The sequence below is a fragment of the Ptychodera flava genome, chromosome 13, assembly GCF_041260155.1.
Source record: "Ptychodera flava strain L36383 chromosome 13, AS_Pfla_20210202, whole genome shotgun sequence".
Taxonomy (NCBI): Eukaryota; Metazoa; Hemichordata; class Enteropneusta; family Ptychoderidae; genus Ptychodera; species Ptychodera flava.
In genome coordinates, this window is record NC_091940.1 from 1,557,889 (window position 1) to 1,577,903 (window position 20,015).

Consider the following 20,015-nt stretch of genomic DNA (forward strand, 5'->3'; position numbering starts at 1 on the left):
ACATTTCACTGATTACATGGATTTTTGTGTTTTGTTTGTACTCATCTTTACTGTTATTCACAATGCTCTGTATTGGGTTATTTACATTATTATTCACGAACGAAAAAACGTATCCTTCAATTTTGGCTATTATAATCCGTGTGCCTAGAAAGGCCAGAATTAATTGAACAATGATCTTGATTGCTTTTCTTACGATTTACTTTTTCAGGTGGTCTTTAGGGGCTGTTGAACGAAGTTTGTTGGATATTGCATCGTATTCGAATGACATGCCCGTAGTTTGATGAGTTGCACAGCAAGGAATCCAAATGTGGGCACGGTTTATCAGTGCCCTCTAAACAATAGGAGAGTGCCAAGACAGGCATGACTTTTATGATAATCAACAATATCACGGCATATTACGTTTTCGTTTTGAGAACAAATATTAAACGAATGCTAAAAGCACTGGATATGTAATCGAAAGTAAAAGTAAAAGAGATGAGACAATGTTAAACATACCACATCTGAGTGTCGACCTCTCTGTATCAACGCCGTTTAGGTCATCATTCTTAAAACTAGTCCAGGCCATGATGTTACCACAATCTTCCGGGTCACAACCACTCGATGCCATTTTCTGAGGTCAAACGAAAGGTAAAACTGTAAGTGTTGCAACTGAACATTTCCAAACTGGCTTTGCATTACTTACAATCACTCCTAGTCCCCAGAAAGGGAAGCTCAAAAATGGGTTAAATGGGCGACAGAACCCTCTCAGAATGCAAAATTAATACTTACAATCTGTTACATATATAGTACATATAGTACATATGTACAAGAAACAATGTACATCGTAGGCATTAACCCTTTCACCACCATGGTTTGGCCCAAACCCATTGTTATCAATGGTGATTGTGGACCTGTTTACTGGGAATTGGGGGTGAACAGGTTAAAGGAACAAATAACAGCCCTGGGACACTGTTATGATCTCTGAAATGCATCATAATATCTGAATCAAAAGATGTCATTATTTAACATCATAAACCTATTGTGTAATTTTACCTGTATATCCTCTTCGGCAATCAGTTCGTTCCACATGCTAAAGGAGGCCATGTTTCCTTTAAATGAGTAACTAGTGCTGTGAAAGGTACCAGTATTGCTGGAAAGCCTCTGTCCAAGTACAAGAAGACCACCTCCTTCAACTGTCTGAGAAGTTCTCAGACCTGTCGTCGTGTATCCAAGTCCGCCATCTTTGAAAACTTGATACCGTCCCACGATATTGCTCCACAAGACACACACATGATGCCAAAGTCCGTACTCTATTGACACTGAGGTAGCAGCACTATCGCCATTGTTGACATTTAGAATAAGATTATTTATTCTTCGAATGTATATGGAACCTGTGTTGACGTTGCTTGTCAGATAACTAAAGTAAGTTCTGTAGTTGGTTACAGAGGCATCACTTTGAACCCAGTAACAAACAGAAAATCTTTCTAGGTCAGGAATTTCACCACCTGAATACTTGACATAGCTGCTTGCAGTGCCATCAAACTGTACCATTTGGTTTCTGAGAGGACCATTGTTACAATTAACAATTGGTAAAGGTTGCTCCACTGTTGAAAAGAACACAAATATTGCTATTCACAGTTATCGGTCATCCATCGTATGATCGACATCACTCATATGAAACATGCACAGAGTAGAAATCTTTTATCTAGACCATACCAGAAAGGATGATGAAGTTACTTTAAGATTTCATTTGGCGCTACTTAAGTTTTTAGCTCCATATTCAGGATGTTCCCACAGAATTATTTCTCTGTGCAAAAAAAATGTAATTTCAAAATAACCATCACGTCAGAAACACTTTAAATATTCTTGACTGTTCTTAGTGCAAAGAATTCACTGGACTGAGGAAACATTGTCCAAAGAGTGATAGGGAATATATCCCCCCTAGCACCCTGAAAATGGTTTGTACAGTTGATCCCCTGCGTAGCGTACAGTTGCATGACTTGTTTAGTGTGTAATTTTTACATGAGGACACGGTCCCTCAGAGGGACCATGGTGAGGATTAACACTTCCTCTCATTGATCTGATTGTTTCCGACTTGTGCTGTGTGATATCCATGTGCAACGTTTCTCCGGATAATTAGAATGTCTCTAAAGAATGTACATTGAAATATCTTAAAAATTTTAATGACAAAGTATGGTTTTATGTAAACAGAATTGCAGTATATTTTCGGGTTATTGGAAAACAAAAGCATAACTTAACATATAAACAAACAAACGAAATGAAGGGAAAAAATAACATTCCGCCACTTCAATGTAACCAACCTAATTTTGTCCTGTTTTTCAAATAGTAAGTAATGAAAATAACCTTCAATCTGGTCAGCTCATCAATTACGAGTACTCAAACAGGTGGTACTGAAATAATGCCAAAACCGTTTCTTTCAGATCATATTCCTCGTGCTACACCAACGATTCTTACTCCATTACCAACTATTCTCACTGAACTTGACCCAGTTTTCTTCCGTTTTCCAATGTTATGAACAGGTGAATCACCTCATATCTTGCTCATTTTAAATAGATCATTCTGTATTAGAACACATTTTCTATCTGAACCATAGATGCGCCTAAAGATGCTCTTTATAGGCCAACAGCGCAAAACTTTGCAATGAAAATATGTCATATACGAAAAGACTTATACATGTAGTGAGGAAATAATACAATAGTGCGAATTATTCAAAACACCACTTACAGCGAGTATCACCTGTATAGATGAAATTTGCTTATCGCCAAATTTAGAGTGACCGGGAAAGGTAGGTAGATTTTCAACTATTTCAGCCAAATTCAATGAGCTATAATTTCAAAGTGACAAAGAAATATGACGCTATCCGCGGAAAATGGACATCAATAGCAGAAACATTAACCACCAGTAATGAATTAAATCTTGAACTTGATGTACTGGTTTCAGCTGTGTGAAATCAAGAATTGTTACTGGAAAGCATACTGATATACATCCACTGAAGTAAATATGATGATGTCACAAACAATGTTACCTTTCATCTAGCTAACAAACAGCCTTAAATTTGATGTGACAGTGACAAACAGCCGTGGATCTTCGGAAAGCATGGATTTGAATCACAAGAAGTCTAAAAGAAGAGTTTGATGCAACATAATACACTTAACTATCCATAACAATAAAACTAATGAGTCCACACATACCTTTTCCAATTTTACAAAGGCTTTCAGCTTCTCTCATTTCAGCTGGTGTGAGCTCTCTGTCGTATACTTGCATACATGTGACCATGGCTCTCAGATATCTTCCGTCTCCTGTTCTCACTCCCATCCTAGCTTCGTAGTTGGTTGCCAGCTCAACCTTGCCGATGTTAACCGACTGTACAACCTCGTCGTAGATCCACAACTTTGCATACCCTGTTTCGTAGTTGTAACTAGCGCTGACGAAAGTCCAGTCGTTTTGCTTCAATGTAGTTACATACAGAGCCTGGGTAAACGCCAAATTATTTCTTTGACAGAACCGCACAAAATGCATGGTACTTCCACTATACATGTGAACTCCCCATGCATCTCGCTTGAAGTTGAACGTTGGACCAAACACCCCTTGCGGATATATGTACATGGACATAGAAATGGAATACCTTGTATCATAGGCGCCATTGTTTGGGAATTCAATGTATGAAGTGGCGCTGCTTGTGAACTGATAAGCTCCTGCTAAGGTACCATCTGCATCAGCAACAAGATTAACGCCACCTGCGTTAACACCATGATTACCATTACCAGATGTATCACTCAACTGCTCATCTCCATCAAGAGGCCAAAATGCCACAGGGTCTGGCAATCCTGAAATTAGCAACCAAATGAACAATCAGATATAGCGAGTTCAGGGATTCTTGCTAGTAATAGTCATGTTAGTTCATAGTATGGAATCACTGATAAAACTGAACAACTTCAAAAGAAGTTTGATAAGTCCTCAGATGTGTTAATTATTCTCCTTTTGAAGTTAATTTTTTTTTCAAGTAAACTGTGTCATGTCTTGCTTATGTCATAATCTGTTTCATTTGATCGGTAAATTTCATTAAATTTAAAAGCGTGTAATGGATTGCACTGAAAATGGATCATGTTTTAACACCTACTGGACACCTAACATCTACTGAAATTAAAAACTATAGAAATTCACTTCAGATGTTACCCTACAAAACATGTTTGGAAGAGGCGTACTGTAGATGTTCTACGATATTTTTTAAAATTTACTTTGAAGGAAAAACACACAAAACGACAACAAAACAATACATAACACAGAAACCACAGGTGTACGAGGTAAAGAAACTTACTAGGCGCACAAACATACCCCATTTTGTATTAAATTTTGTTTCACTTAAAACTTTCTGTTCAATGGCCATTATTTCTTTTACTTTCTGAGTGAAGGGTATTAAAGATGGTGTAATTTTTGTATATCTGCTTGCATACAATAGATATTTCCCAATAAGTATGATATGATTCAGTACATTAGAATCATTTGGAGAACATAATAAAATGGTCTTATATGAAAATGTCACACTTACATTGACCTTCAAAAATTTTTCTATAGCTTTCCACAACTTTTTTTTGCAATTTCACAATGCCAAAAAAGATGCTCTACAGTTTCAATCTGGCCACAATGTAGACAAGTATTATCAGTTCTTACTTTATTTTTGAAAAGGAAGAGATTTGTTGCTATGATACGATAAAGAACCTTAAACTGGAAAACACTAAGCTTTTTACTTCCAACCCTGAAAAGTCTGTAAAATGGCTAAGCATAGACAAAGCAATTTTAACAGATTTTTGATCTTTTAAAATTAAAGTGGTATCATCTGCAAATCCAGAAATGCTTTGTTTTTGCCCATTTGGTAGTCTTATACCTTCTAAATTACAATTTGAGCGAGCTGCTATAGCCAGTAGCTCTATTGCTATCACAAAAAGTGCAGTAGACAGGAAACAACCTTGTCTAATCCCCCTTTGTAATTTGAACCAACCGGAAGGGTGACCATTGTTAAGAACACAGCTTTCAATATTATTGTAAAACACAGATACCCATTTCTTAAAGGAATCTCCAAAATTAAATAAATCAATTGGCTTTGTTCAAAAAATTCCATTCTAAGGTGTAAAACGCTTTAGTAAAATCAATAAACATCATTGCTGCTGGTTGCCCAGTGCTTTCACACAAATCTATAACATCTAAAATTAAGCGAATATTGTCAATAATTTTTCTGTCTGGAATAAATGCTGACTGACCCTCATGAATAATTAACGGAAAAATGTTTTCCAATCTTTTGGCAATACATCTACTGGCCAGCTTGTAATCAGTGTTGAGCAGAGATACTGGTCTCCAATTACAGAGCTGGGATAGGTCTTTGTCAGGCTTTGGTAATAAAGTAATGACAGCTTGTTTTTGTGAATTTGAAAGCATTCCTCTGTTATAAGCAAAGTTCAGAGAGGCTGACAAGGCATCACTAATTACTTCCAAGAAAAACAAGTAAAACTCTGTAGGTAGACCATCACTACCAGGAGACTTGATTTTTGGAGCTCGTTTTAGTGCATTAAAGATCTCATCCTTTGTCAGGGGACCTTCACACAGATGAACTTTATCTGGAAGCACTTTTGGAATATTTGAACGATTGAAAAAACCATAATCATCAGATGTATCTTAATCTCAGAAAGACAAAGAGTACATGTTGGAATAAAATGTTTTTATCTCATGCAAAATCTCTTTTTCACCTTGAATAAGGTGAGTACTCACTCTAAGTTGACATATTGTTTTCTCAGTATAGTTTCTTTTCTCTAAATTTGAAAAATATTTCGAACTTTTTTCCCCTTCTTTATACCACTGTTTTCTAGATCTGACAGCTGATCCTTTCACCTTTATATCTGTTATCTTATCTAATTCTATTTTTACAGACTCATATTGATTAAAAACCCCTTCATTAAGATTATCGTCACTTCTTTCTTCAAATCTATGCAATTCTAAATAAAGGTCTCTTTCCTTATCTCTTGTGTCTCTGGCTTTCTTTTTTGAATACGTAATTGTTGAATCCCTATAGCCTACCGTTTAAGGTAGCCATAGACACAAAAACATGTGAATTCCAGTTCAAACTTCTTCATCATATTCTGTACACAAACTACGATCTATCTAGAAGAGGCATGGACCAATCACCGCTCTGTTCATTCTACCAAAACCGCAACGAGACACTAGATCATCTTTTCTACACCTGTAAATTCACTGAGACCTTCTGGAACGAGTTTCACACATTTTTCGAGGAATCTCTCAGTTTGCTCACAAGACATAACTTAATGAAATGCTCTTTGATGTTGACGGTTACTCTGACATTCATAATCACATTCTACTGTTAGCCAAAAGACACATCTATGCCATGAAAATGAAACAGAGTAAACAACACTTTGCAGCTTTTATGTTGCAAGTGAAATTCAACTACCACCTGGAGTACGAAATAGCTCTGGAAAAAGACAAACCAGAGAGAAACTGCAGCAAATGGATTTCAATTTTACACAAAATTGTAGATAACTAAGCACTGTACTTCAATTTTAACTTACGTTACTGTTACTAAAGAAAATGTTACCAATAAAACAACTTAAATACAAAAAAAAATTTGTTAAATCCCTTATCTTATATTTTAAAATTCAAAAAGAGCACTATCACTTAAGTTTGCATTCTCATGTATTGTTTCTGTAATAAGTGTATTCATCATTTGCATGTATTGTGTATCTTCTAATAAACTGCAATTAAATTTCCAAAAACCTGGGCCTCTTCTGCTTGTTGAGATCTCTAATGTAAGCATTATTGCATCATGATCTGATTTTATACTTGGGATAATATCATACTGTTTTATTTGCTTCTGAGTAGAAGGATTAAAAAATACCGCAATTCTACAGTGTCGCTCAAATTTGATCAGAATTGGTATATACCAGTATGGGTTACCAATGATCAACAATAAATGTTGTTTCTATCTGTTCAGTGGAGGAAAATTCTACATTGATATTATGACAATGATTTCTGCACAGTACAACAAGAAAAACAACAAGAAATATTTAAACCAGAAAAACAAGAATGACAAAAGTAATTAAGGTCCGAAACTTTAAGTACTGGAGGTCAACTTTAGCAACATGCATAGCAGAAACAAGCCCCTCTTAGTTTGAGTATAGACGGTCTTCCCCCCTCTACTGTCTATGGTTTCAGCAGGTCTGTTAATATGACAGGTCATAAACAATGACAGGAAATGACTCAAGATCAGTGGAATTGGCCTGTTTCTTACTGGCATGCCATCACTCCTGCACATTTGCAGGCTTTCACTTTTTCTTACCCCATTTGCACATTTTTGACACTGATGTGTTCATTTGAACAAATTCACATCTCAACCCCTGCATCTACCTGTACATCAAATACTGAGATGGTAGCTCTGGTGGTATGGGAGCCTTTGTGTGTGACGGACATACATCCGCACATACATACCCACAAATATACAGACATACAGATGCCACCGACTCATATAATAAGCTCTTTTTGGTATTTATATACAAAACCCAATATGAGCTAAAAAGTAATCTAAACGGGATGCCGAGTTGCCTCTTCTCCATGTGAATCTATAAGCATTTGGATTGCCGTATTCTAAAAATATCTACAAATTTAAGAGTGTCGTAGCAGTGACCTCTCAACTTGTAAACACAAACTGAGAGATTATGGCCGGCATCCGCGCCCTGTGAACAATCACAGATCCCAGGACTGAACTATGTTTTTCCCCAAGTTAAAGTTTGATTCCAGTTATGTGAGACTGGCAATGTCCATAGGACCAACGATGGTCATCGATATCACACGATGAAATACTCAGTTTGTTTTCTATAAGTTGAGAGGTCACCGCTATGTCACTGTAGTGACGTTCTGCAGAGAGCCTCGAACAACAGTTTTACGCCAGCAAAATGGCGGTCTCCGGGTGGTCATGTCGGTTGAAGCTAGAAAACACAGGGCCAAAGTCCCTGAAGCTACTATAGACATGGATACAAAATTAACTATTTCCTGACAGTATGAAATTTATCTCACTAAGGTCATCCTTGGGACCTGTAAACCAAGTATTAAAGGTGTCGACGTCTGACCAGAGGTTTTGAAAACATAGGGCCAAAGTCCCTGAAGCTACTATAGACATGGATACAAAATTAAGTATTTCCTGACTATATGAAATTCATCACTAAGGTCATCCTAGGGACCTGTAAACCAAATATTAAAGCTGTCTGACCAGCGGTTTTGAAAAAACAAGTGACCCAACAGTTGACAGAGCTCTGCTGTGTTATGTAGAGAATAACTTTTTGTGACACATGTATTGTTGAAGAAGGTGGATATCTTTGATAGCCTATTAAAGGATGGCCTGAACAAGCAGTTTTTGAGAAACACATTTTTTGACCAAAAATGGCAAAAATTGCACCAAAAATACAAAATTCCAGATTTCGTCATATATTCAATATGTCACATTTAGTTTATCTGTACAAACCTGTATACCAAATATCAAAGCTGTCATACAAGCAGTTTTGATGAAATAAAGTTTTGACCAAAAATGACAAAAAAAATTCCTTAAAAATACAGATTTGCATATTTCATCACAATTTGAAATCTAAGTTGGGTTATCCTTAGGGACTTCTATACCAAATAACAAAGCTGTCTGACCAGCGGTTATAAAGAAGATGAGTTTTTACCAAAACGCCTTTTTTTTGCACTTATTTGCATATTTTCAACAATATCACAAAATTAAAAAAACTAGTTTCTCAAAAGCATATTTTTCATCTACACAACAAATATCAAATCAGTAAGTACTACGGTTCTCAAGATATTTGAGTGGACGGACGCCTCACAAACGGACATACATACATACAGACTGACGATCGACACCAGACGGATACCCATCCCAATAGCTTCTATAGACAAGTAGTTTTTGAGAAACTATAATAGCTATAATAGCTAAAAAGGCGATATTTCAGTGAATTTTAGGCGGATTTCTGGTCGTGGTGAGTCCCTAATAACCAAATTGTTGAGGAGTGTTGGCAATTAGTAATTTGGATTGAAACTTCGAAATAGCGCCGAACAAAGTTGCGACAAGAGTGCTGTCGGGCATAATGTGGACGCTATTCTACGCATTTTCCCATAGCTGTGGTGGCGGGGTTAAAATCATAGAAGTCAAAACCAGCCCGTAAAAGGCAGGAATCCCTCTGAAAACACCACAGCTATGGACCCACAGCTAGGGTACGATACGCAGATGTACAGTCTACTGCACACATGTACATCTGTTGGTTTTACTGAGAAATGCCGGCCAGTGGAATGCCAACCCCTGTCACAAATTAGTTTATGGCACTAGTATGGTACTTATCAGTGACTTTGTATACACATTGTGTACCCCATTGAGCACTCATGCAGCCAGATTAAGTATCAAGTTTGAGGTGAATTACCACAGGCGCTCCTTAGTTGGGTAGTCTGCTAAGTGGATCGATTTTCGGATCGATCTATTGATCCCGTAGTCGATATGCCCGCCACTGCAACCTAAATCAAGGTGTGCAACACAGTCACTAAAAAAACACACCACCCGATTTGTAAACTGGCCGTGCGCTCGCACAAAACATTCAGAACTACACTCCCATATACCTAGTTGGATCATGAATTTAACCATCTCCTCAAAAATCACGCCGATGAATGTGTTACTCGCGTCATCTTGAAGAAATCGGCCGTGTTTTGTGACCAAGCGCGGTGAAATGCGGCCTGCAGAACGTTTCTACCATATGACGTCATTTTTTCCACCGCTGATTGGTTCAACTATACTACACCAGTGACGTTTTGCCATGACCTTTGTTTGGCCGTTGATTAGCCAATCAGTAGTGAATAAATTACATCATATGGTAGAATCGTTCTGCAGGCCACATTTCACTGCGCTTGGTCTCAAAACACGGCTGACATCTTCAAGATGATGCGAGCAACACATTCATCGGCGTGATTTTCGACGAGATGGTTAATTTGTGATCCAACTAGGTATATGGGAGTGTAGTTCTGAATGTTTTGTGCGAGCGCACGGCCAGTTTACAAATCGGGTGGTGTGTTTTTTGAGTGACTGTGTTGCACACCTTGTGAGTATTTAGGTTGCAGTGGCGGGCATATCGACTACGGGATCAATAGATCGATCCGAAAATCGATCCACTTAGCAGACTACCCAACTAAGGAGCGCCTGTGTGAATTACAGAAGTGCTTTGGTAATTATCGATCAAAGTCTCAATATCATCAGCTAACTTGCTGGGTAATTAGCAAGTTTGGTGTCCCGATAAATCGTAAAACCACAGTAACTCTTTTTCAACTCTAACCACTCTTTCTGTCGTGTTCGCGATATTGGCTCTTACCAATCCCTTCAGGTTGTTGTCCATTCTAAGAATGGCTTCTCTCATGAATTTCCGAAAGTCTTCTTCACTCTGTGCCTCATTGTCCCCAACTGCACCTGTACCTTCCACGTCGTCGCACACTGCCACGTATTGCGTAATTGGTAGCTGCGTATGTGCTTTCCCTGTGGCAGGAGTACGGAGTTCCATTTTTTTTTGCCTTGCTTTTAGCTCGAGTTCCTCTCTCCATCCTGTCAAAATTGTACTCGTCGATGTCTCTAGGAAATATGCACTCTGCTTGTAGCATACTTTTGATAAAGTGTCGAAGTTTTTAGCCTAGATTTATCTCAGTGTTTTCCGGAGCAACGTGTGGGCAAGTCCTATCATTACGCCATTAGAATAGCGCCCTCCCCGATGTTCAACAACACTCTTGTGTCTTGCCGCTGATCTGTAGCCCTTCCACTCCCTGACTTTGTATCAGGGACTGGGACACTCTCCCATACAAACAGTCAGGGAGTGGCAGGGCTACGAATCCGCAGTAAGGTTGTCCTTAGACAGAGCTATGGCCAATAGTTGCCGATTTAACATTTTTTACATTAATGACAAGAAAGGTCTGCACGAAATACATTCTTTACATTTAATACATTTAATACATTTATGACAAGAAAGGTCTGCACGAAATACATTCTTTACATTTAATACATTTTTTAATATTTATGTCACGAAAGGTCTGCGCGAAATACATTCTTTGGTCGTGTTGGGTCTAGCTGGGCTTGCACGAAATACATTCTTTACATTTAATACATTTCATACACTTTTTACATTTTTTACACGAAAGGTATGCACAATATACATTCTTTACATTTAATACTTTTAATACATTTTTTAAACGAAAGGTCTGCACGAAATACATTCTTTACATTTAATACATTTTTTACATTTATGTCACGAAAGGTCTGCACGAAATACCTTCTTTGGTCGGGTCGGGTCTAGCTGGGCTTGCACGAAATACATTCTTTACATTTAATACTTTTAATACATTTTTTACATTTTTTACACGAAAGCTCTGAACGAAATACATTCTTTACATTTAATACATTTTTTACATTTATGATACGAAAGGTCTGCACGAAATATATTCTATGCTCGGGTCAGGTTTAGCTGGGCTTGCACGAAATACATTCTTTACATTTAATACATTTTTTACATTTATGACACGAAAGGTCTGCACGAAATACATTCTATGCTCGGGTCAGGTTTAGGTGGGCTTGCACGAAATTTTTACAGTTATGTCACAAAAGGCTTGCACGAAATACATTCTTTACATTTAGGGGCCTAATACAATCTAATGAAAGTTCTGCACGAAATACATCATAAGGTCGGAGCAGGTTGTAGATGTAGCTTGTAAAAGTTCAAAATGGGCGAAAATTGTCCTAGCATAACGTACATTAACGCTGAGCGACGCTTAGAACAAGTTTGACTCGACAAAGTGTTACATAATCTATTGTTATTCAGCACCCATTCACACCTATGGCTATGTCGAAGTCACGGCCTCTATGATGTGTCTTACGTGCGGACATTTTTACGACAAAATTTATTAATTGTACAGAATATATTTCAGGCAAGACCCACCTAAACTCATGATGAGGTTAGACCGTCCCTCCCAACCGAGTCCTGATAGTTTGTGCGGATATGTTTTGAAAAAAAGCATTTACTGTAAAGAATGTAATTCGTGCAGACCTTTCATGTAAAGAATGTATTGAATGTAAAGAATGTATTTCCTGTAAGCACAGCTAGACCCGACCTGACCTTAGAATGTATTTCGTGCAGTCCTTTCATGTTATGAATGTAAAAAATGTATTAAATGTAAAAAATGCATTTCGTGCAAGACCGGACCAAACTCCCGATGATGTCCGATAACTCCCGAATAAGGCCCGAGACTTCGGTGTATTTCGTACGGACATCTGTTGAAAAAAATGTATTAGGCCTAAATGTAAAGAATGTATTTCGTGCAGACCTTTCATGTAATAAATGAAAAAAAATGTATTAAAAAGTAAAGAATGTATTTCGTGCAAGCCAAGCTAGACCCGACCTTTCGTGACATAAATGGAAAGAATGTATTAAATGGAAAGAATGTATTTCGTGCAGACCTTTCATGTAATAAATGTATTAAATGTAAAGAATGTATTTCGTGCAGACCTTTCATGTAATAAATGTATTAAATGTAAAGAATGTATTTCGTGCACGGATAAATGTAAAAAATGTAAAACGTGCAGAATTCTTGACTACTGGCCATGGATGGAAGCATAAAGGTGCGGGATTGCTGGATAGCCAAAATGGCCAGCTTTGACATATTTAGCAGCTATTTAGCTAAGAGGGTTTACAACAATGACTCAAGGGATAATTAGCGGCTATTCAGCTATTAGCCTAATGTTTGGGACCTAATGACGGAAACTTAATAGCTGCTTCGGGGTTGTTGAGCAGCTATTCAGCTATTCTGCTATGATACCAAAATCCTTGGCTATTCAGCTATTCAAGCTAATAGCCGTTTTAAGCCGCTATTAGCCAATGCTAGCGGGCTATTAGCTGGCTATCAGCTATTTTCTTATCAATCTTATTCGTGCAAAAACATTGTCATGTTTTCCCGTATTAATTATTGTCTTACCTGGAACTTATACTCTCATCATCAACGCGCCGAATGAGGTGACATACAATTCGTACGTGTGTTTTCTGACTTTTTTATTACATTTCCAACATTTTCTTACGAACTTTTAAAATCGAGAAGTCTTGCAATGCCTTACAGTGCGATTACTATTGCAATGCAGCACCTGTTTGTCGATATCTTTCTTATTCACACCAATTATTCCCACCGCCGATCTGAGTGATCTCGCAACTGCGCTTCCGCTTTTCCACATGAACTTACTAGTCGCAGTTCTTTGTCTGATTTAGAACCTGTGTAATCAGTCATTCATGTTTGTCGCCGGGATTAATATCTGTTAAAACCTGTAAAGTGGGCATAAATCTTTTGGCGTGATTCTACCCTTCGCTTATGTACATGTGTTCTCACACATGGAAATGACATGTCGTGTTCGGAGGGTTGTTAAGATTTTGACATACCAGAGTAATGTGTCGTTCTGCTCGCAACACACTACCTCTTATCAGCTGGTTGTAGAGCCATACCTGGGGCAAGTTCTTAAATTGATTCGTTTTTTAAATGCAGTGGATTGTTTGGATTTCTCAGTCTAAGCCGACTTGAGTTTATCCAATTCTGGCAAGTTCAATGGCACCAGCTGAAAAGCACACATAATGACAATCATGAGAGAGTATGAAAATTGTATATTCCTTGCTACGTTTAACCAAATTGTTAAAATATGAGCACAGTGACCTACCGAATTTTTTTTCTCAAAAGTACAAGACATATATAATTTAGATGCCACTTATAAATGTTTTAAAAAATTGACAATACTGGAAGGTTAAAATATTCCATGAAATTAATGTTTTAATCTCAGAAATTTCGGGTGTAATAATGGCAAATTTGATAAAAAATAAATGATTCCATTTAGTCACACATTTTCCATTTTAATTAGAGTCTTCACTGTTCAAAGATTTACTTTTGTGTTATTGGTACCATGAGATGTGAAAATTTCATTCATTGCATGAACTTGAAATGAATGGTTTTATATATTGATTTAAGTGATTTTAGAAAAACTGACTTTTCATCGCACATTTGTATAAGATCAAGTGTGGTGACCCATCTTTTTTCTCTAATATTTGATTGTTCTCATATGCCAGAATTCAAAAATCCATGGTAACTGCTAGTCCCCTAGCCTTCTATGTGTTGCTCTCTGGCTTGATCTTGTGTACAAGTAGATTGTTTCACTGTAAATTGAGTGTCCTATGACCGAAACTCTTCTTAAACTACATCAGAGTCAGAGCTACAGGTATCACTGTCACTGCCAGTATGTAGTAGCAGGGCAGTAATTGTATTAACTTTTTATTTTGACAATATTTTTGTTCAGTTTATACAATTGCGTTCTTGTTCTACTCCCTACAGCATGTTGAGCTGTCCAATATTCAGCTTGCCAACACAGCCTACGTGTACCGTGCATTTGTATTATTCAATTATCACCAATATTTATACAAATGGGCTTTGTTGACAAACTGAATATTGTGTTTTTCAGCATGCTGTAGAAAGACACAAAGAAACTGTATTTGATACATTGCATAGAAATATTGTAAAATTATCAACAGTTGCAGCTCCTGTCCCATTACAAGGCCAACTTGTTTTACGAAAATTTAATGGCATTCATACATTTTTAGATTTTTTCGAGATTAAAGACATAAAATGTGACAAAACGGTTCTAAAATTTGTTTAATTATTACTAAAATTAGAACCATTGGACAACATCAAAATGTTGGGAGTCAAAATATTTTCAGGTCCCCCCTGTAGGCAGAGTAAAACTTTCAAGTCCCCCCCACGACTACCCCAAAAAATTTCGAATCCCCCCTCAATTCCTCCAGCCCCCCCCCCATTTTTTTGAACGCGGCCTAAGACATCAAGACTCATTGAAACATTTTCTGTAAGTTCAGGGTGAACAAGTGAGCGTCCGAGATCGGCTCATAGAGCTGGCGCTACATCGTAAGATTTCGACAAAGGTTGGACTTTAATTTCTTCAATAACGAAGATATCTATGAATCCAGTCCGTGGTTCATTCCAGTTGGAGGTTAACTAACGTTTCACGCAAATATTGCTCCGAAAATAAACATAACTCGTGAAGAGTTGGTGGGATTACCCTTCAAGCAACTGAGTAAGCGACCGCGATCGCTTACAGATATCGTGATACACGCGAGATTCATGGAAATCTCGACCCTTCCGTGAAGTATTGAACTTTATAGCGATCGGTCAACAGGTCCAGTAGGCATAGGATTTGTGATGATTTTTTCCTATAATTATCATAAAAAATAATTATGAATATTAATAAATTATTAATATGAATGTTACAGAATATTAAAACTTTTTTACACACAATGTCGTCTACTTTGTGTAAATGCCATCTGGACACTCCATTGTTGTGATAATTATGATTATGAATAAATTATGATTATGATTAATAAAGTCATATTTTACACATTGTAATGTGCTTATGTGAACAACCCTCTGGGAACCCTCATACAGTTTCACAATCTATGCCAAAATATACAAGTGACACCATTGCCCAGGTTCAGTCTACGGCGAGAGTTACCATTGCCCAGGTTCAGTCTACGGCGAGAGTTACTACACAGTGTATACTGTGTAGTAACTCTCGCCGTAGACTGAACCTGGGCAATGGTAACTCTCGCCGTAGACTGAACCTGGGCAATGGTGTCACTTGTATATTTTGGCATAGATTGTGAAACTGTATGAGGGTTCCCAGAGGGTTGTTCACATAAGCACATTACAATGTGTAAAATATGACTTTATTAATCATAATCATAATTTATTCATAATCATAATTATCACAACAATGGAGTGTCCAGATGGCATTTACACAAAGTAGACGACATTGTGTGTAAAAAAGTTTTAATATTCTGTAACATTCATATTAATAATTTATTAATATTCATAATTATGATAATTTTATGATAATTATAGGAAAAAATCATCACAAATCTATGCCTACTGGACCTGCGATCGGTCATGACGTCGCGTCATTCACCTACCACACTTCGGTTTCTACCATCCCAGGAAACAGCAGATCAGAGTAGTATTCGACTCCGGTGCAAATTAAGTACAACGGAGTATCCCTGAACGACGCATCGCTCATGGGACCTGATCAAATGAACAGCCTCCGCCGAGTCCTCGGTATCCTGCAGATCCTGCTACCATTCCGCGATTCCGACGCGAGCAGACAGCAGTAATGGGTGACGTAGCACACGTTTCACAGCTTCCACGTCGAAAGAACACAGAGACTATCTGCGCTTCTTTTGGTTCAAAGACAATGACCCCATGAAACCAGTTATTCAGTACAGAATGAACGTACACCTGTTCGGCAATGTCTCCTCACCAGCCATAGCTGCAGTACAGTAGCTCGAGGTTTTGCCTGGTCTGGTCTTGCCGTCCGACCCAAATACCCAGGCAAAACCTCGAGCTACTGTACTGCAGCTACACCAGCCATTGCTACCTTCGGACTGGGAAAGATCGCTGAAGACGGCGTATCTACCTACGTACGGAGAAGACGTGAAAGAGTTCATAGACAGGAACTTTTACGTCGACGACGGACTAACCTCGGCACCAGATGCAAAGAAAGCTATCAGTCTCATCAATAGAACAAGAGATTTACTGGCGATCAGAAACGTCAACTTCCACAAGATCGTTTCTAAGGGACTTGACAGAAATTACGTGGGTTGGGGGATGTTTTTTGGGGGTGGGTCGCCATTTTTCGCCCAAGCAGTTTTGAAGGGTCATAAAATTTTGTGCAAGCCTATGTGGGAGGGTCACTTTTTTCATGCATCAAAGCTGAAATTGTATGTGCACCAATTAAAGAATATGGAATACTGAAAAAAGAAAAAATACCTCCTGGCACTTCCATTTTCTGCCATTTCCATTTTTGGCGCGCCGTTCGGGCGCAAGTATTAGGGTATATTAAACAGTTTGCGAAGGTATTTACCTATGAGACATGGCTTAGCCTATGCATTAGGCTATACATTGGGCCCATATAACACAAAAAATGTGATATTTGACACATATTATCTTTACTCCATTCTGGATTTTGTAAGGTCTATTTACGGTAACGCATTTATCGGACTACGTATACTTGAATTTTCAACATAAACACCTTTATAAAAACATTGGGAAGTGTTTACCTGTGAGACATGACTAAGCCAACGGTTAATTACACCACTATAACACAAAACATATGATAGTTCACACAAATAATTTTAACTCCATGGCGGATCTCTATCAAAGCAAGATCTATTCAGCATGATACCTCTATTGCAACATAATAAAATAGTTGGAAGTGTTTACCTACGAGACATGGCTTAGCCTACACCTCACACATGAGCCAATATTGTTAAAAAAAAGACACGACTCAAATAATTTCTACTCCATAAATGATGTACCTTAACGTGAGACCTAATTCAGATACATTAATGACAATATTGTCATTTGAAGTTTCAATATCAACAGTCCCATAATAAGTATTTCAGAACCTATTAGGTACGTGACATAAGCATACTGGTAACGGACTCGATACGCAAAACGTGATCTTCTTATCAATGGAAAATATATATGTACAAGTAGCGAATTAATCACTCATGCATATATATATATATATATATATATATATATATATATATATATATATATATATATATATATATATATATATATATATAATATATATATATATCTATACAGTCGAGATTGAAATTGAGGTGGATTTTTGCTATCATAACATAACAGTATATCGAAATTCTAGCGTAAATTGTTGAAAAAGTCTATTTATGCTATCTGAAAGCGCTCACACGCGCTTAAGCTGTGCTATATCGCGAATGTAGGTGGCACCATTATTTCCGAGTTCCGACTGATTAGGACGCTGTATTTGCGCAATTGATATTTTTGTGTATTTTGCGATGTTTTGTGCACCAGCCATTCATACGATCGAAGACACTTCTCAAAAATACCATCGCAAGCGGCCGTTCCATACGTCACTAATACGTCTAATGGACGGAGCTATTGTCAATGCATCTGCCAAATTCTATCTGTCTGTCTCTCTCTCTCTCTCTCTCTCTCTCTCTCTCTCTCTCTCTCTCTCTCTCTCTCTCTCTCTCTCTCTCACTCGAAAAGGAATGAAAATGTGTCGTGTCATTCCATGTGCAAGTCTATGTGCCGTGTCTTTCTACGGCCGAGGGAATTTTATATGGGCATTGCGCATCACCTTTCAAAATTCAAAATCGGTGAAAAATAAAGATTCACAGCAATTATACAGGAATATGAAAAACTTAAAAAAATATGAAAAACATTAAAGTCGTAATGCACCGTTTACATCTATATTGACAGTAGTTTGCATGACCACTGCAAGACCGGAGCATGCGCACGGTGAATTTTGTTGCATCGTCTCTAATGTTGAAAGATAGACCCAACCCTTACCACACCCTTCTCTGGCGATATTTCGAAACTATGTTGAATGGCACACAGGGCCCTTCAGAGATATATGAACGCAAAATTGAATAGTTGGATCATAATTTACGTTGGTTGGTTGCATGTAATACTGTGATCAGTACATAATCTGGGAGTATACTTTGTAGAAATATATTTGTCACCGTATGGTAATACCGGTGGAAAAGCAACAATACACGGCCCACGCTTTTTCTTCCGCTTTATTTTGCAGACTAAATTCGAACATTTTCCTTAATGGCATTGTTTTATTATTTAGCCCAGTCGCTATATTCTATTTTATAAATGGTGCAATCTCATACGAGTCTATTTCACGACGTTTCGTGCGTCCACCATATCGTGTTTTTTGCTGTCAAGATCATGAACAGTCTTACTACTGGTACTGTTGCAAGTCGGAATCATAAAAATAAATTGGTTCCAGAATCATAGAAATTAAATCAATCCGTAAAATATCCCAAATATTATCTAGATAATGCCTGGTATCTTGTGAACCTATACACCTACACGATAAGCTTAACTTTATAAACGTCATATCAGTAGGACCTTGTGTTAATTTGAACCTTAATAACTATAGTCATACATTTTCTTCTTACTCTGCAAAATATTAGACTTCACAATCAATAAGTGTCAAAAATGAATAATAAAATGCAATTAAGTTTCGCTGAATCACCTACCTACTATTCCCTTGGCACATGTCAAAAGCAAGATGACTCCAAGCAACTGCCTGGACTGGTTTCCTTCTTTCACCATGATTGGTGCAAGAATGACGATTGCCTAAAACTTGCGTCCTTTTATTTGAGACATATCGATAAGTCATGAATATGGAATTCTTATATAGCAGGATCAGTTATATTAGGATTCAGTTATCGGTTATTACGTAACTTTAGAGATCGAGCTGAATTTTACGGCAAAAATATGCTGGTAAAACTTTATGATACCATCATCTTCAAGCTTGACCCGTCCGTTTTTCGGCAGTGTTGGTTTTGTCAGAACAATAAACACGATTGGAACTAATTTTGGATAATTAGATGGTGAAGTAATGTCGATTTAATCTACAAATGTTATCTCATCTGCTTTTCTTTTTATATTACACATTTGTTTTTATGAGTAATTTGCGATATTGCAACGTTCAGCTGTATAGCACCTAATACTTTTGAGAAATCTAAAAAATATGAAGTCCAATCATCCCACATTAGTTCCAATCGTGTTAATATTGAAAAAATATAAAGTTTCGTATTTCAGGAACTACAATTTCCTTTGTCAATGTAATGAACAGCAGTCATGGGCAGACAAAATGAGCTAAAAAGTTTCCATTATACTGGGATTTAGTATTTCAAAACAAACAGCATAATAAATTTCATTCCTTTGCCATTATACTGGGTAAACTTTTCAAGAGGCTTCTTTTCTTTCTAGATAAGCTTACGTTTTCACTCATGTAACGCGTTTTTTAGACACACAATCACGTGACTTTGATT

The 20,015-nt window shown here is 37.4% G+C and overlaps 1 protein-coding gene across 4 annotated transcripts in view; it reads right to left on the reverse strand.

The window, feature by feature from the left end:
* Positions 1 to 19,342, reverse strand: part of LOC139148641 (uncharacterized) — a 135,747-nt gene extending 116,405 nt beyond the window's left edge. For 3 of the 4 annotated variants that reach the window (XM_070720136.1, XM_070720137.1, XM_070720134.1), the window contains exons 1-4: positions 19,215 to 19,342; positions 3,192 to 3,827; positions 1,033 to 1,583; positions 496 to 610 (exon numbers count right to left, since the gene is read on the reverse strand). In XM_070720136.1, the coding sequence (XP_070576237.1) occupies positions 496 to 610; positions 1,033 to 1,583; positions 3,192 to 3,827; positions 19,215 to 19,290 (1,378 nt within the window). In that variant the 5' untranslated portion in view covers positions 19,291 to 19,342. Of the gene's footprint in view, positions 1 to 495; positions 611 to 1,032; positions 1,584 to 3,191; positions 3,828 to 10,406; positions 10,694 to 19,214 lie in introns of those variants that run through there. The other variant, XM_070720135.1, reaches the window with a different exon arrangement.
* Between the last annotated feature and the right edge of the window lie 673 nt (positions 19,343 to 20,015).